Source organism: Rutilus rutilus (assembly GCF_951802725.1).
Source record: "Rutilus rutilus genome assembly, chromosome: 21".
Classification (NCBI taxonomy): domain Eukaryota; kingdom Metazoa; phylum Chordata; class Actinopteri; order Cypriniformes; family Leuciscidae; genus Rutilus; species Rutilus rutilus.
Window position 1 is genome coordinate 24,545,844 of NC_140226.1, and position 21,830 is coordinate 24,567,673.

General features: G+C 37.5%; 4 protein-coding genes across 4 annotated transcripts; 2 read left to right on the plus strand and 2 right to left on the minus strand.

Annotated features, from left to right (window-relative positions):
• Window positions 1–213: 213 nt before the first annotated feature.
• Window positions 214–3,545, minus strand: haus2 (HAUS augmin like complex subunit 2). The gene is made up of 7 exons (XM_084393402.1): window positions 3,272–3,545; window positions 1,654–1,759; window positions 1,473–1,568; window positions 1,313–1,382; window positions 1,088–1,220; window positions 852–960; window positions 214–621 (listed from the first exon to the last, which is right to left on the minus strand). The coding sequence occupies exons 2-7, from the start codon at window positions 1,738–1,740 to the stop codon at window positions 463–465; spliced, it is 654 nt and encodes a 217-aa protein (XP_084249528.1). The 5' UTR covers window positions 1,741–1,759; window positions 3,272–3,545; the 3' UTR covers window positions 214–462.
• Window positions 3,546–3,701: 156 nt separating this feature from the next.
• On the plus strand, window positions 3,702–7,479 carry adprs (ADP-ribosylserine hydrolase). Its single transcript, XM_084393401.1, has 6 exons — window positions 3,702–4,241; window positions 5,496–5,592; window positions 5,673–5,880; window positions 6,151–6,338; window positions 6,760–6,860; window positions 6,940–7,479. Exons 1-6 carry the CDS (start codon window positions 4,067–4,069, stop codon window positions 7,275–7,277), a joined length of 1,107 nt encoding a protein of 368 aa, XP_084249527.1. The 5' UTR covers window positions 3,702–4,066; the 3' UTR covers window positions 7,278–7,479.
• Window positions 7,480–8,411: 932 nt separating this feature from the next.
• Window positions 8,412–9,886, plus strand: cinp (cyclin dependent kinase 2 interacting protein). The gene is made up of 4 exons (XM_084393520.1): window positions 8,412–8,822; window positions 8,980–9,112; window positions 9,191–9,320; window positions 9,563–9,886. The coding sequence occupies exons 1-4, from the start codon at window positions 8,656–8,658 to the stop codon at window positions 9,763–9,765; spliced, it is 633 nt and encodes a 210-aa protein (XP_084249646.1). The 5' UTR covers window positions 8,412–8,655; the 3' UTR covers window positions 9,766–9,886.
• A 53-nt stretch (window positions 9,887–9,939) lies between these two features.
• znf839 (zinc finger protein 839) lies at window positions 9,940–18,563 on the minus strand. The gene is made up of 7 exons (XM_084393519.1): window positions 17,506–18,563; window positions 15,687–16,574; window positions 15,423–15,605; window positions 14,393–14,485; window positions 14,115–14,261; window positions 13,903–14,037; window positions 9,940–11,540 (listed from the first exon to the last, which is right to left on the minus strand). The coding sequence occupies exons 1-7, from the start codon at window positions 18,328–18,330 to the stop codon at window positions 10,875–10,877; spliced, it is 2,937 nt and encodes a 978-aa protein (XP_084249645.1). The 5' UTR covers window positions 18,331–18,563; the 3' UTR covers window positions 9,940–10,874.
• Window positions 18,564–21,830: the final 3,267 nt, after the last annotated feature.

Genomic DNA, 21,830 nt, shown 5'->3' on the forward strand with positions numbered 1-21,830 from the left:
AAACCTTTTGAGTTGTTCCACCTAAAAATCATTCACTGCAGTCACTGACGTTCAAGCAAACAGGCTAAATGTCCAGAAATGCTTTGATGTATCAGGTATCCCACAGGTCACTAATTTGACAGATAGTATATTGAGATATCTGTTAAAGTATACTATATGTGGTACACAAACAATATAATACATGATGGTGGTTCCCAGCACTGAAACTTTTTTGGTTAAAAATGTGAAACATTTATTTACTATAATTATTACAAAAGAAAAACACAGAATATAATCCATAAATCAGTTTTCTCTAATGTATCAAAGTTCCTTGTCAGCAACCACTAGGTACACAGAATAGAGACAACATTAAACAAAATATGAGAGCTTATATTTAGAAGTATAAAGTCAACAGAAAATGCAAATGTAAAAATGTATACTAAATCTAGTCAAGGATTTTGTAATGAGTTATTTTTATAATTTTTACTGTCCACTAGTATCCTGAACAAACAGTAGGTGATTTTTATCTAGACTAGACATGTCTTTAAAGTTGGTCTGTGAATGTCCTCGTCGCTTCAGAACTTGCTTGTACAGGTTCTCAACCTCAGTGACCTGAGCCAGCAGTTGAGTTCTGCCATTGTTCTGATGGGGAGAACAGTTATAATATGGATTTACATTATAAACATGACAGGTATAAAGGTAAAGAACATCACATAGACAGTGGTTTCAAAGCATAACACATATTTATATGAACCTTTAACCACCATAGATCTGTATATTTTTAGCTCAAATTACCACATTCATGTTGATTGATTCATCAAAAAAACATATACATATATATAGAGTGTGTGTGTGTGTGTATATAGACTTACCAGATTACTCAGATAACTATCAGTGTTTGGAATTGCTTGAACAATCTCAATTTTCATTTCCAGGTTCTGAATAAACTCCACCACCATCCCCATGAGCTCTACCACATATCTGCACACAGATTTATGTTACATTGAACAATAATCAATACTGTAAGTAAATATTTCGATACAAAAGTACAATTTAAAACTCCAAACGAAAACCATTTTGTTTGAGTGGCACATTAAAAGCCTCTGACCTGTGAAGATCAGCCTGAATGGGCAAGTTCTGCTGACACAGTGGCTTTGTGAGTCTCTCTCGCAGGATTGTCTGTTCTCGCAACACTTCCTGAAGGTGGGAAGTGAACTGTTGCAAGGAAGCAAACCTTTGACCTTACGAAGAAAATTTTAATATAGAGTTAGAGTATGTGTAATTCCGTGTTGAAATGTGAATTTATGCGCACAATTCCGTCTCCAACACTTACTGAGGTAATGACCGTGAGTGACGTCTGCACCGTCTCTTTCCAGCTTCAGCAGTTCTAAATCTAAATTAGTCTAAAACAACATGATGACAAATCGAAAATCATTTCAGTTGTAAATCAGAGAAGTGGCAAAAAAAATGCATGGCTCTAGTTTGTTTCCAACCTGATCAAGATCATGTTTAATTCTGCTGAGCTGCTCAGCTTCAAGTAAATATGAGGAAAAGACTTCTGAATCCTGTGGGATAGCATCAAGCTCCTCCTATAAGATTCATAACACAAATTCATTACATTAACCACCAGAACCGTTTATAATCAATGTAAAAAAAAAAAAGATCTTGGTTTACCTGTGTCATGGTGCCTGATGTTACACATCTGGCTAAAATCTTAGCAGCAGGTGTCACTGTGTAAGTAATGGGATCCCAGGGATTCATAACATACGTGATTCCAGACCTGGTGGCAATAAAACAAACAAAACAGCCTGATAAATTAAGGTGGTTTTTCAGATATTGGTTCTCCAGGGATTGTCTTTTATATAAAACTAACAAATTGCATCTTTTTGTTATAGGCCCTACGGACATTCTTGTTATGGGAAAAAATATCAGATGGAAGTTTTCGCTTTCACCCGCAAAACCTTTGCGTTTGCTTGCAAACATTTTACATGATCTCGCAAGCGTATTGCTTTCCCCCGAGAAACCATTTAAAGTCAGCATGAAACGGAAGTCTTTTTTCCCCTTAGTGTGATGCGTATCCAAGTATGCAGAAATTATGCAGGACAGGACTTTATTTTGTCCATCTAGAATTGACAGGGGGCCAATGTTTCGGAAAAAAACTGAAGCTTCCCCGGGCGCCGCCATTGATTAGCAGACCATCACCTGCTGTTAGCATTCCATTGACTCCCATTCATTTTGGCGTCACTTTGACAGCGAATAACTTTACATCTGAGGCATTTAAAGACTCCATTTGTCCATTATTTATTTCTAAAGAAACACGAAAATGTATAAAAGGCTCCATTACCTTGTATCTTACGTCATGGCCCCGTAGAAGCAGTTTTTGTAAAAATAGGCTAACGATTGCATCATAACCACGCGGCTCTCTGTCGCATAGTAGAGAGATTACCGTATGGACAGGAGGAGAAGCTCGCGGGCAATCGGGGGGACGTGGAGGCAAAATGACAAAATAATTAATCAGAATACTTAGCAAAAGTTTCTCCTGCTCCTAGCTCATGGACAGCTCCTACTCACACACTCCGTCTCTGCAAGTTTCGGAAGGGAATGATTCAGATTTCTCTCGGCACAGCTACTAGAAGACAGACAGGTTGCTCACGTCACATCTACGTCGTCAAGCTCAGTTTGAGTCTGCGCAGTACGCTCAGCCATCAGGAAGTGAGTGCTTCTTATTGACTTCACTTTTCTCCGTTGAATCCAATGGGGTCGCTGTGTCCATTTCTTTTACTGTCTATGGGAATTGATTGTATGCTACTGCTGTTATCTCATATGAGTGACAGGTTGTCCCGCCCTCGCGCCATTAAACACGTCATCAAAGAGAGACTGTCACAAGAGGGAGATTATTTTTTAAAGATTAGGGCCTACGAGGACACATTATTTTATTTTATTTTAAATAATGATGTGCACGGATAAACCATTTATAATAAATAATGCAATATTCCATTAAAAATAAGAATTGTCCACTTTGATTTCATGGTGACTTTAATTTTCAAAAGGTAACGTTAGCCTAACTACACCTTTAGGTGTTCCGTGGTCCACTGATGGACATTGGAGACATTAAATGAACCCTCGTAAAACATGTTCTAAGACTCTTAAAACGCCCAGTAATTTACTTTCTAAAGTAAAACTAGATAGATAGCTTGTTGCTCTTAGTTGCTATGTTTCAACTGTTTTATTAATATAGATGCTGACACTATTGCTGCGTGACTTATGATTTTCATGTCGTTCCGTATTTTACCTGTCGTTCTTGAATCAATGTGATGTCCTCGATCTGCCTGATATTGGCAAATAAAACGTCTGTGTTGTTTCAAAATACCGCCTCTCTGTAACTTCTCACTTGAACACCAGCACAGCACGCAAGCGTCAAAGAAGAGCAGATATCGTCAACATAAGAATACATTTGGCACAGGATTCATCGCTAACCTGCAATAATAAGCATATGACATAAAGATCATAGAAAATAGAGCGCGATGCGCAATGCAACTTCCTTCGTCGTGATACTTTCTCAGGTCAGCAGATTCACAAATACACAAAAAGAAGAACAATTGTGAACTTTTATTAGAAGTTTAAATCATTTATAAATAAACTACAAACGTATACATATATATGACTTGCATATAACGGCCTTATATTCATGATTTAAATAATTTCAGAATTTGGAATTTGTCGAATCAGCAGACATCGAAACGTAGATCACTTACTTTAGCAGCTGCGCACCATCCATTGCTGTTTGCATAGGTCCGTATTGGTTCTGTAATTAAATAATGAAATAAAGGCATTCAATAAAATAGACACAACCTTTTCTGCAAAGTTAGGTATATCCATTTTAGTAAGTCAATCGAGAATATTCGAATAGTTTGATGAATCGTGATGCGGTTAAATTTGACATGCTGCGGTAAGAAGCGGGTCACACAATGACAACAACAGTCCAGCATAACAAACCCCAGATGTCACTGTTCTAGATTCATACTAGGGTCGTCTGAATCTGTTTATCTCGTGAAGTTTGCGTTTACACTAAGATACAGTAGGAGAAATGTCTGCTGCGGCGCGTATAGCAGCGCCGGTGATGTTGTCCCGCTTCCGCGGAGCTCTGGTCGGTTCGGTGTTGGGTGACTGTATAGGCGGTGAGTTTGAAGGCGCTGTGGATGTGCCTTTGGATCGAGTCCTTCAGCATCTCAGCGCTTTGGAGGATGAAACACGGGGCGACGGTGAGCATTCCATTTTTATATTGTATATTTTATATTACAAGTATATTTACTTGAGGCTTGATATGTAATCTCTAAGATTACGACAGTATATTCATATCAGAAGGCCATATCACGTACTAAGCTAATATGTGATATATAACCCTTGGCATGTCCTGAAGTCTTTGTTAACCCTCTAGTATTCCTAATTAATGGTCACTCGTGGTCACTCGTGATCTTTCGCGGTCAAAAAAAGACCGAAAGCATTACATTTTATTTGTAGGGGATTTCATGGTACTAGGCAATAAGCCTATTCACCTGATGCACGACTTATTTCAATACAAAATAATACAAATATAAAAAAGTTAAAAAAAAACCCATTATTTAAATGAATACATGGTTTAAGTTAAAAATAGAGGCGAATGTATTTAAAATCAAATGATTGAAAGATTGTCATATACATATCCAGTATCCACCATATAGCCTATACACACACATCCAGTGGTTGAACAATTAAACACTTTGCAGGACTTGTATCTGTCATTCCCAAGGCAAACTGATGCTGTATTGGCCGCAAAAGGGGGTCCTACACCATACTTATAAATGATTGTGGTCTTAAACCAGGTGTTTCAGTTTCATTGTTCAACTCCTGAATATAAGGCGATGTATTCCCAAGTTGCTTAGAGTATTTTCAGACATACTAATTACTTTTAATGTTTCACATTTGGATATCTATTTAGAACTTAGAGTGAAAACATGAACACACTGGAGAGCTGCTTTAAAGTAGAAAATTAAGTTTAACTTCTGATTAAATGAGACACTGGCACAGGTTTTCATGTTTAATACGGTAAAGCTGCTTGATTTTAAGCAATCTATTTTATAAAGTGATATATATAAATAAACGACCTGACTTTACTACAGTGCCGAATTGCAGAGCTCGTGCAAACATATCCACGTTGCTATGATCAGATGCTTTTCTTATGCTTTATTAAAATTGCTCCCCAAAAATTGCTCTATATTTTCATACTTAGTATTCATTTCCTATGGTGGTCATTTTTGACCGTGTAGATCAAAAGTGTGATACAAGACCATTTAGCCATTTCTAATCTATCCACAATTTATTTTGTGTGTGTTCATATAGCAATTGCCAAAAAAGTCACCAAGTTTAGTACCAGAATCTTTTCGGTCCAAAGACAAGTGACTTCACAATTTTACTTTCATAAAACATTTTTGACTATGTTACAATTTTAGACAACATCTCATCTACATTTTATCCAGGAATTCTTCTGTACAGTGATGATACGGCCATGATGCGGTGCGTTGCAGATTCACTCCTCACCAGGATGGCGTTTGATGAACGAGACATGGCTCGAAGGTACATTACTGCTGGAAACGGCTAAAAGAGTCCTTTTAAGCAAGAATTAGCTTTTCCCTGATCATCTTTTTTTATTCCAGATTTGCAAAGGAGTATAACCTTGCTCCGGATCGAGGTTACGGCTCAGGTGTCATCCAGGTTCTGCGGAAGCTTGCATCGCCCCATCTGAAGGATGTCTTCCAGCCGGCACAGGCTCAGTTTGGTGGCCGCGGTTCTTTCGGGAATGGAGGTGCCATGAGAGCAGCACCTTTCGCCCTTGCCTTCAGAAGTTGCAATGATGTCCGCAAGGTGAAAAGTCATCCTACTGTTGAATCTAAACATCTAAATGAATCTAAGTAGCCATAAAAAGATTGAATTGCAACCAACAATAGCTTTAAACTCTATATATTAGAATGCTAAAAACACATCTAATCAAGAATTTTTTCGATGAATATTCGAATATTGTGCTGAACAGTTGGCGGCCTTCGAGTCAGAAAGGTTAAGAACCACTTGTTTAAATACTTCACTAATTTGGACTGTCCCAGGCTAACATTCTGTCCTTGCATTTGCTTTTGGCAGTACTCACGGCTTGGCGCTATGTTAACACACTCATGCTCTTTGGGCTACAACGGGGCGATGTTGCAGGCCCTTGCTGTCCATCTGTCTCTCCAAGGTGCTTTGGCTCTGCCCAAAGAATTCATCAACAAACTGATCTCAGAAATGGAAGAGATGGAAAAAGATGAAACAGCCCAGCTTGATGCTAAAGCGTAAGTGAGCCCATCAAAAGAATGAACTTCAGTTGTTTGTTTCTTAAAGGGACAGTTCACCAAAAAAGGCAGATTCTATTATTTACTCACCCTCATGTCGTTCTAAAAAAAAGATATTTTGAAGATTAAACTGTTTTTGTTCATGCAATGTTGTCATTGTCATCTATTAAAATCGCTAAAAGTTTTCGTGATTTGAATAAAGCCTGAAATAAAATATATTAGATTAAAAACTTGATTTGAAATGTTGTCTTGGCAATAAACTGAACTAAGTTTAACTTGAAACTAAAACGTAAATAAAAAGAAATTAAAGTTTAAAAACATTGATAAAAACGCATAAAAAAAAGACTATCGCAACTTCCGTTTCATGCTGACTTTAAGAAGAGTTCTCTATGGTTCTGACCCACTATGTTTTATTCCACAGACTCAATTTATCAGACTTCCCATATTGCTCACGTTTGCACAGGGTGAAAGAACTTATGGACAGAAATGGTGTGAGCATTGAGGAGGTCATATCTGAATTGGGTTAGTATTGATTTGATCATTTTTATAATGGCGTTCTGCTGTGTTTTTTCTTGTAGTTGACACTCTTTCTTTGCGTTAGGAAATGGCATCGCTGCCTTACAGTCAGTGCCCACCGCTATCTTCTGCGTGCTGCATTGTTTGGAGCCCCGGGATGGGCTGCCAGAGCAGTTCGGAGGACTGGAGAGGACAATAGCCTACAGCTTGGCTCTGGGTGGCGACACTGACACCATTGCTTGCATGGCAGGGGCAATTGCAGGGGCGCATTATGGCATCGACTCCATTCCCCAGAGCTGGCAGATGAGCTGCGAAGGGGTGGCGGAGGCCGATGATTTAGCACACCGTTTGTATGATCTTTACTGCCTTCCACAGTTCGAAGAGGACAGGGGGACAACAAGCTACAAGAAAAATCAACTGTAAACACACGCCAGTGATCAGTACACCACAAAAACTGACTGACCCACTACAGGGCCATATGCAACATGCAGCCACACATACGAGAAACATTACTTGGCTTATAGTGTCAAATGCACTTGATTATATACCATCATCTGTGTTTCTAAAATTGTGAATCTTCAGTTCAAAATGTTTACAATAAAAAGAAGAAAATGGTATAATTTCATTGGTACTAATCTTGTGTTTTATTCTTTCTTTCTGTCACATTTGAAATGGTTGTAAAAACTATTTGCAGTGGGGTTCGGAAGTTCACTAGTGAACATGTTTCCATTTTGATCATTTTTCTAATTCAACACAAATTAAAAAAATATTTTAATTTATATTTTGAACAGTATTTTGATTTGAACACACACACATAAACAGCCTTTTACACACATGGCTCTGATGTTAATTATGTTAGTTTATTTAGTAGTAGTATTTTAACATGAGAATCCTATATTTTTCCACATTTCCAAAATGTAGGCTGGTAGGGGAATGCACATTAATTTTCATAATGAAAGCGATGTCTGCTGCCCTTTGTTGGGCTGTGAGAGGAAATACAAGTACTTCCTTCAAGCCACTTCAGGTGAATGAAATAATCATGGCCTGTGGGCAAATTTCCAGGAATAGGGAAAGTCAAATCTGTAATATATAGATTTTTTAGAAACATTACATTTGAATTATTTGGCAAAACCCAAATGAGTTTGTCATACTAGTTGTCACAAGGGCAATATTAATATTATACATTTTTGAACCACACAAAAATAAATATGGTGCACAATATGCTGAAAACGTATTTTGAATACTTGAGAATTTTTTTACACTATTTTGATAGAAAACATGTCTCTTGAACAGACTCAAAACTACACATACCGTGGTATAATTCAACACAGGAAACCTGAGAGACAAAGCACAAAGAGCTTTTTACATTGATGTTCCAATCAAAATGTGGCTAAAAATAATTAAATTGGTTCTAGAACCCGCTCTATGGATCTGAGGTCTGGGGTACAATTACAAACCAAGAGTTCACAAAATTATAATTTTTTAAGGCTGCACTAGAGAACTCAGGACTCTCCGACGTTGAGGTCTCTGTTCCAGTAGGTGGCGCTAACGCACTCTGCAATTGTCATAGCATTAAACGGTAGAAGTAGAGAAAAGAAGAAACACGTGAGTTTCTGCGATGTTTTTAATTGTTACGGATTAAAATACTTTTAATTAAACGAATTAAACGACAACTATACAGAGGAGACACATTTGCAAATAGTTCATTTGCTCTCGGTTAATAAATTGCGTCATGATGAAAAGCACAACCTAATTCAGCGGCTGTTTATGCATTGGACATATTAATAATAATAAATGCATAATGTCAGAGTCCACGACCCCAGGTAAAAAAGGCAACTTGACCGGAAGTGCCAGGAAATTAAAGGACAACGCTGCAGATTGGCATAATCTCATCCTGAAATGGGAGCGATTAAATGACGAGGGATCCACGATTGCGACAAAAATTGTTAATTTGGGACTGAACAAAAAGTAAGTTTCATATGTCAGTTGAACAATATTACTAAATATTAAAAAATAAATATAATATAAATTAAAATATAATCAGATATTTATATAAATGCGTTTGTTAGCAATCTGCCTGCTCTTTTACACAGCCTGTTTTCTCTGTCATCATCTCTGTTCCCAGATCAAATATGGAGTCTGATATGGTGATGGAAGGAGGCAGTTCGGCAGCTGGAGACCCTTCAAAGAATCTTAAACAGAGCAACCAAGAGCTTGAGGAAGAATGTGTGAAGTTACAAGATGTTGTGGATAAAATGGTACAGTTTTGGAGAAGGAGCATTACTAGTATTGTGTTTTTGTAACGTTTTTATGTAGTCCAAATTGTTTCACCAAAGGCAAACATACTGTCAAAGATGGAGAAAATGGTCAGTGATGAGCGTGGGATCTGTGAGCTAGAAGCATTCCAGTATGGAGAGAAAGGAAGAGCAGAACCACTGTTTCACACGTGGCCCACTCATCAGTTTGGTAAGAGAAATAAAGGCTCATAATCATAAACCAAGAATAGATTTGGTTTGGTTCTAAAATTAATATGAATAAATATTACCCTGCAAATGTGACCCCCTTAAGACAACCATAATATAATCATATATTATTTGCAGAGATTGGTAGCTGAAATACACATAAATCCTATGTAATTTTTTTTAACTGGAATTATCACTTAAGTCGCATGTTATTGACCTTTTGTTTTTTTGTCCTCTTCATGGCAGCTGAAGTATCTTCTAAGCTTTACGAATCATACAAGCAGGAGTTGGCACTGAAGAAGACCATACTTCAGGAACTGGCCCACACTTCTAATGCTGATCTTTCAATGGTCTACCTGTCATCTTGGCTGTATCAACCCTACATTGACGACAGTGGAAAACTGCTGCTAGAGAGTTTGCTATTAGAAACAGGTCACAGACCTTTGTAATTCAGTCTGGAATCTATGCACGAGGACAAATTAAAAGCGTATCCCGACATGTATATAGCTTGAATCTGTTTAACCTTCAAATTTCCCTCAGAAAAAATAAACTCCCGTTTTTATACTGTAATACTTTCTTGTCATAATTCCCTCGTAAGCAGTTTAACCATACAAAGTCTTAACTCCATAAACTCACTCACAAAAGTTTTAATGTCATATTTGAACATGTCCCTTTGTATTAAAAATGCTGAGATGTTTCAAAACAGTAAACCAGAGATTATATAAAAAGTAATAAAATAGTGCAACAACTTTTCAAATGACTTTTGCACTGGACAAACTACTAAATAACAGAAACAATGGAACATATGAGGCTGCAGTCTAAGATTATAAGAACCTCAAGTCAGTTTTTTTTACAAATCTAGACGTTTTCTCACTGCTTCGAGTGGCCTGTTATGAAAAACATCCCAAAATTCCATGTTTTTTGGGCCAAACCTCTGGGGAACGACCACTTTCAGCCTTAAAGGTTCATTTTCGAACAAATGTCCAGAAAGGTTTGAATAAATAAAATATGTCATGGGGTACCAATTTGAACTGTATTAGAACTACAGCCTGGGTTTCTAACATAAAGAAATGGTTATGTACAGATTTCACTGATTGGCCAACTAAGTGGACACATCATCACAAAAATCTTACCACAGCTTTTCTGAACCTTGCTTGAGTCCATAACTTAGTTTTGGCAAATAGTATTTTCTTTCCTCCCATTTGCTGCGAAAGAATCAGTTTCCAAAATGAAAAGCACTAGATTCCTTCCAAAATTTAGTGTCACATATGCAGAGCACTGTCATCTCTTTCCCCTCGAGACACATAACACGCAGCTACATAATCATTTCCTCAGAAACCAATAGTTAAGATATGCCAACATAAGTGAACTGTCTAAAATTCGAAATGAACAATGACTTTTGTTGTATAAACAGAAAAAAAACACTATTATATAATAATACTGTTTTTATACAAATTTACAAAGAATGCAATAAAAGTTCATTGAAAAAACACCATTACACAGAACGCATGTATGGTGTGAGTAATGGACAAAAACAGGAAGTGAAGATGTGACTCCATTAAGTCTTTCTTTCAGTTTCAATGCCCAGCAGGGCATGAACAGTCTCTAAAGGAACCCCTTCAGGTGCCTCAATGTGCATCATTGTGCCGTCGGGCCCGTTGACAATGACGATCCCTTTGGCGGCTAACTCTTCCGCGCTCTGCATGACAAGCCCCTCTGCTGTCTGGATGACGACAGAAGATTCTTCCTGCACCACCTGAATGGCCTCGGGATCCTCGAGAGCGTCGGCCTGGTCCTCTTGAACCTCTTGCTGAGCGGGTTCTTGCGAGTTCTTAAACTCGGAGTCAGTGCTCAGAGCCTGCTCCAGCTGTTTCACCTGATCCGCGATATCCACGGCGTCGCTGCTGTTCAGGACCTTGGAGATCTCTGGATCTTCTACGGCTTTTGTAGCATCGGAATCCGAAGGCGGCGCTTCCGTCTCCATAGGCTCTTCCTCTGTCCTCGGTGGGCTGGCGTTTTCAGCGCTCTGTGTAGCGTCGTCAGCTGTTAGATCCACAGAAGTCAAGCTCTCCAGTCTGGTCAACACCACCTGAGGTTTTCGCATCACAGAGCCGTCAACGGTCTCGTCCTTCTGGATGCCATTCTGATTGACTTGATAGCCGTTGGTTTCTTCATTGCAGTTTTCTATTTTAAACCTTTTTGCAGGAGGCAGCATTTTGGCATTCTAAGGATAACATGAAGAGTAAATATGATTACCATACGCTGTAAACAACGTTTTGTTCCTATAAAAGTATGACGAGTAACACACAACAGCTCAAAGAGCGGTGGTGATGTTAAGGATCTAGGTAAATGAAAGGTTCCAGGTTCAAAACCCACAAGGAGCAAATCATGATAATAAAGATAGATAACAGCATCTACTAAATTAGGGGCCTTCCAACTGCGGTCCACAGAACATTTTAGATTTTATCACAGAATATGTGTAGGACTGGATACAGCACCATTCGAAAGGTTGCAGTCAATAAGAGTTTTTTTTTTTTTTTATAAAGAAATGAATACTTTTATTCAGCAAGACACATTAAGTTAATCAAAAGTGCCAGTAAAGACTAGTCAAAGAATCCTGAAAAAATGTATCATTGCTTCCACAAAAATGTGAAGCACAACTGTTTTCAATTGATTCAAAAAAATGAAAAAATAAATCTTGAGCAGCAAATCAGCATATCAGAATGTTTTTTGAAGGATCATGTGACACTGAAGACTGGAGTAAATTAAGCTTTGTATTTACAGGAATGCATTACATTTTAATATATATATATATATATATATATATATATATATATATATATATATATATATACCGTATATAAAAAAGTTAATTCATTCATTTCATTTATTTTAAATGATGCAGCCTTGAGCATAAGAGGCTTCTTTTAAAAACGTCAAAAAAATAAAAAATCTAATCAAGATTATTTTATTTTATGTTCTAGATTTGACCAGTAAGAAATAAAAACAACATCTGTTTTGTATTTAAATGTTTATCTTACATAACCCTAATACTGGCCATGAAAAGATTTAAAGGGTTAGTCCACCCAAAAATATATTTTTTTAATTATTACAAATAATCATTCCTAGGTGTCGATGACTTTCTTCTTTCAGCCAAACACAATCACAGAGTTATATTAGAAAATATCCTGGCTTTTTCTAAGCTTTATAAAGGGAGTGAGTAGCTCTTGAGATTTTGATGCCCAAAAAAAAGCGCATCCATCCATCATAAAAGTAATCCATACGGCTCCAGGGGGTTAATAAAGGCCTTATAAAGTGAAGCGATGCAGTTTTGTAAGTTTTGTATAAATCACTGGTTTTCAGTAACGGCAGTACACAAGTTGAGTTCTGGTGAAAGAGAGTGACCTCTGACCTGACACATGATGTTGGATGTAGGAGTAGCGTAAGCTTAGGTGAGAGTAGACGCCTCTCGTGGTTCAAACAAACAGGCCTCTGACAGCTCTCGTTAAATTTTTTTAATAGTGCGTTAGTCAATACGTCATGTGCTGGATCAGAGGTCACTCTTCCACTGGAACTAGATTTGCGTACAGCCATTATCGGAAGCTAGTGATTATAGTTTATAAAGTTATAATTTTTTTTTTTTTTTTTTACAAGAACGCTTCGCTTCAGAAGGCATTTATTAACCCCCTGGGTCCGTATGGATTACTTTTATGATGGATGGATGTGCTTTTTTGGGCATCAAAATCTAGGGTACCATTCACTCCCATTATAAAGCTTGGAAGAGCCAGGATATTTTTTAATATAACTCCTTTTGTGTTTGGCTGAAAGAAGAAAATCACCTAGGATGGCTTGGGAGGGCGAGTAAATTATGGGATCATTTTCATTTTTGAGTGATCTTACCTTTTAAGCCAACTTAAAGTAAATATAGTTTAAAAAAATTATAATTTGCTTTATTACAATTTAAATAAATATATATTTTATTATTTATTCAATTGTTTAATTAAAAGTATTAAAATTAAAAGTCTTTACAAGATCACAATTAAAATTTATCTTTAAACATGAAAATGGTAACTGTAAAATAAGGTCTCATTTGTTAGCTTAGCTAATGCATTAACATGAACAATATATTTTTTACATAATTTATTAACCTTTGTTAATGATGTTAGTTAAAAAAATTTATATTCATGTTAGTTCACAGAGCATTAATTAAATGTTAACAGATACAGCTTTTAATCTTAAAAATGTATTAATATATTCTGAGATTAAAATGAACTAAGATGAATAAATGTAGAAGTGTTGTTCATTGTTAGTTCATGTTAAGTAATGTAGTCAGCTAATGTTATCAAATAAAACTGTATTGTTACCCTAAGTGTTACTATGAAAATGTATAACTGTCTTTTATATTTTACAAAGGGGGTTCCTCACAAAAGCATCAGGGCATCAAAAAGTTTGAAAACCCCTGCACTAAACCCACTAATCCCTGACTAGTTAATAAATAGCATCATTAATTATGAAAATACACTCAGCTGAGAAATGTATACTATTTAAAGGAGTCTTCACTGGAATTATCTGTGCACAGAACGTACCTCAATACTCCGTAGACTCTTTGTGGCCTGATTTGCTCTTGGCTCTGACTGATTTGTGTTTTGACTTTGTTGTCCCTCAGAGGAAGTCAGGAGTTTCAGTGCATTGGGATCGGTTATACCCAGAGACTGTAAAACCTGAAATGACAATGAATTTATTTGTTATGTTCTCAAGTTTGATCACAAAGCTGATTAAATATATAGCAATTACTTACTCCCATGTTGTTGACCTCTATAGCTGGCCGAGAGGCTGGTGATGTGTGCAAATATTCCAGGGCCATCTTCTTCACTTGGCTGTGTAGTTGTTCAAATTCATGGTACACGCTCGGGAACTGTTGCTTTGATGGGTAGCCCTTTTCCACCTATAGGGACAAGAACACTGTAAGCATGTATTCCAACACATGTAATAACACAGTATTTTACACATTGATTCAACAGTGAGAAATGGACAAATTCAAAAATCTATCCCATGTTTCAGAACATCTGAACATACCTTCATCAGCACAAACTCCCATACAGTCATGACTCTGGCCAGACGTGGAAGAACAATCTCCATGAGATCTTCATCATCGTACTGTTTAATAAACTGAAGAAAGATGAAAGATGCTCAGTCAGGGGTGAATTCAAAATTACAGTCAACAGTCAAAAGTGTCAGTTCTATCTAGACGTTCAATAGGGATTAAAAGCATCCGGTCAATCTAAGAGTTAAAATCTATTATAAACATGGAAATATAAAAAAGTTATAGGATTATAAAAAAATGTAAAAGAAATCATAAAGAAGCTTTTCAGATTCAGCACCATTTATCAAATAAACAATTTTGACCATGTGAATTAATTTGTGTAAAAAAATACTATAGTAAAATAGTAGTAAAATACTACTAAAAGAATCTAAAGGCCTGTTCACACTAAGGACAATAACTATAAAAAGTTGTAATAATCATTCTAATTCTATGAGAATAGGGAAGTCCACAACTATAAAGATAACAACTTGTTGGAATCACTTCCAGAGCGATTTTTTTCCAGCTGAACACTAAAATCATTAACAGCCAATCAGAATCCATTCTGCTTTAATGAGTTCAACAATTTAAAGCATCAGATGACATAACTGCAGTGCACTATTAATAAAAAACATTATCGTACATTAGTGTGGATGCTCATATAGTTTAGTCAACTTTTCTCTTAATTTGTAATGCAAAAAACACTAAAATTAAAATAAATAAGCAAGCAGCTTTTTCACAAGTGGACTATTGAACCCCACTGTAGCAAGCAACATACTGTTATAACATTATCCTTGTATGACCTAGCCAGCCCTCACCATTAGCATTTTACTCAGTAGTTACATGATGTAACTACTTCATAGGTTGAACACATCAAATATGTGAGTACACAAACCACAGAGAGATGATGGTGAAAAGTCACTATAACAAAGCATTTATTAAAAAACACTTCACCTAGAAGGCACGCATATGATTTGAATGTCTAAACAGTGTAAGCACAAAGATGCATAGCAATCGAGATCGTACTTCTTTTAGCCGATTTCTTTGTCTTTGTGCTTGCTGCTCTAAGCTCATTCCTCTGGGGTACTTGGGTGGCCGTCCCGGTCGTCCTCTCTTGGGTGGTCGCCCAGGCCTCCTCGGACGGCCAGGCCGTACTGGTCCCCTGGGCCGCCCAGGTCTCCTGGGTTCTACCTTGCCAATTTCTAGAACCTGAAATATTGTTTACTTGTGATTATTTGATTAATCAGATAAATACACCTAGCATCCAGCAAGCAAAACAAATCATCTTACTTTTTGAGTACTGAGTGTTTTCACATGACTATTATCAGTGACTTCAGTTCCTGAAGGTTGTTCGTCTCTAGTTGTGGAAAGGTCTTCTGCTTGAGGTGGCGTCGGGTTCTTGTCATGTGTGGGATTTAGCTTATAGTGCCTGTTCAAACCGGCGACGCCGATGTACGCTTTATCACAGGTATCACATTTAAAGGATTTGTCACGGAGATTGAGGGTTACATCTGAGCTCTTCTTCCCCCGTTCTTCTCCATCCTCATCCTCCACGCTTATCTCAGAGTAGTCATCTGAATCTGATTGGTGGCTTTCTGCCAAGTCCTCATTCTTAATAAACTTGTAGTCCTTCACCTTGTGCTTAGGTGGTCTAGACACCCGACCAGAGCGGGTCTGGATTTTTTGAGGCTTCTTCTGGCGATTCTTAACTTTCTGGGTATCCTTTCCGACAGCTGGGGTTGAAGTTTTTGTTTCCACAGTAATAACTTTGGTAGGCATTGTTATCTTGGCTGGAGGAGATAAAACTTTCGGAGACGGCACAAGGATCTTTGGGGTAGGAACAACTGGCTTGGCTGGTGGACTCTTGACTGTGGCAGGTGCAGGGACGTGTACCTTGCTAATTGGGACAGAAATTGTGCTAACCATAGGAGCCGGTTTCTGAAGGAGAAGCTGAATAGGAGGATCATTTGGGTTTTGTAAGAAATATTGCTGCTGTCCAGGCACAGGGGTGATGTGGATGATCTGTGGGCTGCTTAATGTTCCTACGGTTGAAACCTTCACCAGCGGCTGACCGGCTGACAGATTCTGCGACTGTAAAATTGTTATTGGAGTTGTCTGCCGTTGTTTATTGTCTTGCTTCAGAGGTGCCTGCACTTGAATTTGGATGGGCTCAGCTGCCTAAATAAAAAACAACAACAACATTAACATTGGAAATAAACGGCTAAATAATTTGCTTACACAGTCTGTGGACTAATTCAGTTTAGAATATCTGACTGGTTTTACGCAGAATAGGTAGAAGGATGCATTAGACGTCATACTATTGTAAGAAGAAAGATTTGCTTTGACTTACAAAAACTTTAGACCTTGGTAACCACTATTTCTGCCCAAATACCATAGCCAACAGTCTGATAGGATTTCAAAGTTCTTGATAATTTGTATAATTTCTATATGCGATACATGTTTGGATGGAAAGATGTATAGATAAAAATAAGTATGGAAAGAAAAGGAAGATCTGTGCACAGAAAAACGTGCTAAAGTAAGGAAGTACAAAAAGAAACACTTGTGGAAGAAAGGAAGCACAAAAGGAAGTGAGGAAGTACAAGGAGTAAGAAAATAAGGAAGAAAATTTGTGCAAAAGAAAGAATGTTTGAAAGAAAGTACAGAAGTAGGCTAAATGCTAGTTAAAAAGTGTACAGAAGGACGTATGGAAGGAAATCTGTGCAGAAAGCGAGGAAGGAATTACAGCAGGACACTTTTGGGAGAAATCAAGTATAGAAGGAAGTATGTGCTGAAGAAAAAGTAGAAAATGCAGAAATTGGAAGTATAGAACAAAATACTTATGGGAAAAGGAAAGTTATTGTATGTGCGGAAGAATAAAGTATGTATGGAAGGAAGTAGAGAAAGAAGGAAACGCAGAAACAAGGGGAAAAAGAAGGAAATACTTGTGGAAGAAATGACTATACAAGACAGGCAGAAGGTAGGAAGGAAGGAAAAGGAATTACTTACTTAATAGGTTTTCTGAGAAACCATTCAGTCCCATTCTGCACAGTAGCCTAAATAATTGAATCGTCTTGTCATACAACTGACTTATGAAAGACTCTAATCGTACCTTCTGTGTGGTCGTGTTGGCTCCATTCTGCGACTGCTGCAGCGCGACGTGTTTGGCGACGCTCTGCAGCTGCTGCGACGCGTTCTGCACGATACTGACGGGCTGTGGCTGGATCGCTGTGTCCAAATGCAAGTTACTGGTTTCCAGTGTAATGTAGGACGTCGGCTGCGCTGTGACAGATCTCTGCAGTATCTTCGGGGTAGTTGTATGGGTAGTTGTGTGGGTCGTAGCTGGCTCTGCCAGTGCTTTACTCACTATAACCTGCTGCACGTCCACGATTGGGGCAGTGGAGGGTTTCACAAGTGTCTCAGTCCCTGCAACATGGACTAACTGTTGTTTCGATAATTGCTCGATTAATTGCTGCTGCTCCTCGGCCGATAAGCCCGAGCTTTCCACGAAGCTGCCGTCGGGCTGCACGTAAATGATGGTGGTCGTCGGTGCAAGAGCGTTTAAGACGTCGCCGCTTACAGTGGTGCATTCTGCCGTTAAACCGGCCTCTGCGGTGGCCTGAACATAAGACGTAATGATATTTGAATCGGTTATCACCTCACCGCTCACGATCTGCCCGATCACCTCCTGAGTAACGTTAACGTTACCATCCACAACTCTGACATCCACCGCCGACTCGCTGTGCATTAACTCGACGAGGCCTTGATCAACGCCCCCTTCTGCGGTGGACGGCGTTTTGCTTGCGTCTTCTTGGTTGTTTTCCCCTTCGGCTTGCGTCGTCTCGGGCTGCTGCAGAGGTTCACTCGCGTCGAGGTTTTCCATTTTCGCTGCAGCAGATTTGGACGCAGAATTATTTTCGTCTTCATTGTCCGCCATTTTGTTTACAGGAGCAAAACTTGCTAACTGACGTAAGGATCCTCACAAGAGCGCGAAAAGAAGCTGTTTGCTTGCAGGCGATTAATACTCAAAATGTGAGTAATATTTGCGAGGTTGATTCAAAACCTGGTCAAAAACATTTCAAATTTGGAATACGGTTATAATCCAGAGACGCTTACTAAGGTAACGGTAGCCAGGCAATTGGTTTTCCCGTCCATGCCACCGATGACGATAGCACGGAGGATGGGTAATAACAAATCACGTCACTTCCGCTTTTAGCGCGCCGTTCTCTCTTTTCTCTTCAGATATATTTTACCTGGCTACCGCTCATATTGTCCTACTGCCTTTACACTGGACAATATTTAAAATATATAAAAAAATCCTGTTTAGATGTGAAGACCATTCTCAAGTAACAAATGTGTTTTTATTTAATCCTTATTATAATAGTTTGGGATCCCACAACTTTGGGATACACCGTAGTCAAAAATTGTCCCTTTTCCTGATTATTTCTATCACTTTTGACATTTCATATTATCCCATGTACAAAAACTGCTGTAGGCTTTTATAGCTACTAGGCTAATATGAATCGTATGTACAGTATCTTCACAATTTGTTTCTTCATTGTTGGATGGTGGAAATGTTCTTGATTTTCAGAAGAAAAGAATAATAGAATTCTCATGTGATGCATGTATAAACACTGTTGGACATTGTTAGTGGAAAGAATGATATTAATAAACTATGAGAGTGTGAAAATGTTATTTCTTCAAATTTAGTTGAAGAAAGAAATGAGAAAAAGCCATTTGGACCTTAAATAGCTTATAGGCCTACACACAATCCCTAAGGAAATTAGATTTATTACTAGTAAAACAGCATAGTAATGTTGGTGGGTTTGTGTTTGTGAATAAAATAATGTGGAGCAAATTACCTACATTTTACAGTAAATCTCCAGCAGGGGGCAGGAAGGGACCACTTTTACATTTCTCAATCCACATTTCATGGTCTCGTTTGTCATTCTGCTGTACCACTAATAGGAATCTTTTTATCACATTATTGCCATTATGTTAATGGGTCAAAATACCCTCAAACAGAGCACCTATAATAATATAAAAATCATCAAGTCCACTGAACAAACATGTTATGCCTTCAACATTTAGCATAGCATACATACGAATGCTATTCAGTCACAAAGACTTTTGCAGTCCAAACATATTTTTTCACAGAATTAAACAAAGTAATACACACACACACACACACACACACACACACACACACACACACACACACACACACAAAACCCACCTTTGTCTGGTGGGAGAGAGAATGTTCTCTCAACCTTTTTTTACTCTCTTGAATGTCCCTGCTGTACGATACTGAGATACAGATTGTCATGCATGATGTTTAGCATGTCAGCAATGTTTTGATCAATGTAAACGAAACATAATTAGTTCATTAAAATAATTCTCAAAGAGTTTTCAAATAATTATATTCAAATGATAGGCCTATAGCCATACTTAATGATAAAAAATGCATCCATTCATTAATTCCACCACAATTGATATTACATATTAACATTTAGAATTTATATTAAGATTATTAGTAAAGACTGCGTGAAGTCATTGGGCCAGCTACCATGAAAAGATTAAAGTAAGCAGAAATCAATTAATAATTCAAATCAGTTTGATTGATATCAGAATTTATGTTTGACTAATGTACATATCTTCCTTTCTTATTTTACTCCAGAAAATGTTCAAACATCCTAATTACCTACAACGCAGCAGCTTGATGATCATCACAATCTGATTAAGAAATCACTCTAAAGACAGCATGGATTTGCCACTAAGATAATCTTTATATCACAGATAAGTCCAGCTCGTCCCTCAGTCAGCCTCTAATGGCCACCATTAGTGACATTGTGGGATTAGCCTGCATGAGTACTTTATGTGATTCTCTTAGTGAGAGTGCCTGAAGCCTGAGAGAGCTGCAATAAGTCCTAAACAAAGAAACTGGTATCGTCACAAACAGCTTATCTAAGTCTCTCTAGTTCAAGACCAAAATATCGAAATAAATAGTGATTAAAATAGCACGGCATAAAACAGCGAGTTTATTATAGTTTTGAACAACATTTCATTTATGAAACCGTCTACAGAGAAATGCAAAAGGCTAATATGCCTGACAGGATCAGCTGGGTGACAGAGATGTCAGAAAAGCGGATAGAGATACATTCAGCCTAGCCTTATCACCCCAGATGTCAACTAATTAATTACGCAGACACTAAGTAAATTAAATTACAGTGCATATCAATAATCTGTTGACAGGCCTTGATAATAAGGGCATGGAAGGGATCAACAACCCAGATGAAATAGAGAGCGTTTGCAACATCATTTTGGACGGTTCTTCTAATCAGCACAAATCCTGATTGATTTCACAATTTACGGATTAGCCGGAGGAAGACCCATATATCTTTATTTATTAGGTTTAAACATTTTCATTTTTATGGCTAATATTTAATTATGTACAGTTGTAAGATAATTAACATGCTTTTCTCTATCCTGTTATGTGAGGATTTTTTAATTGTAAGGCAATCGAGACGGCTAATATCAGATAGAATGACTGTAATCTTTGGCCTTATTTATTCTAAATTTCACTGCAGTAATTCAGGAGAACTAGCCTCTAGGATGAATGGATGGACAGACAGACAGATGGATAGATAGATAGATAGATAGATGTACAGATAGATAGATAGATAGATAGATAGATAGATAGATAGATAGATAGATAGATAGATAGATAGATAGATAGATAGATAGATAGATAGATAGGGCACTAACAAGCAGATAGATAGATAGATAGATAGATAGATAGATAGATAGATAGATAGATAGATAGATAGATAGATAGATAGATAGATAGATAGGGCACTAACAAAGATAGATAGACAGACAGACAGACAGACAGATAGATAGATAGATAGATAGATAGATAGATAGATAGATAGATAGATAGATAGATAGATAGATAAACAGGCAGATAGATAGATAAACAGGCAGATAGATAGATGATAGACAGATAGATAGATAGATAGATAGATAGATAGATAGATAGATAGATAGATAGATAGATAGATAGATAGATAGATAGATAGATAGATCGATAGATAGATAGATAGATAGATAGATAGATAGATAACTAACAAAGATAGATAGATAACTAACAAAGATAGATAGGACACTAACAAGCAGATAGATAGATAGACAGACAGACAGACAGACAGACAGATAGACAGATAGATAGATAGACAGACAGACAGACAGACAGACAGATAGATAGATAGATAGATAGATAGATAGATAGATAGATAGATAGATAGATAGATAGATAGATAGATAGATAGATAGATAGACAGACAGACAGACAGACAGACAGACAGACAGACAGATAGATAGATAGATAGATAGATAGATAGATAGATAGATAGATAGATAGGGCACTAACAAGCAGAT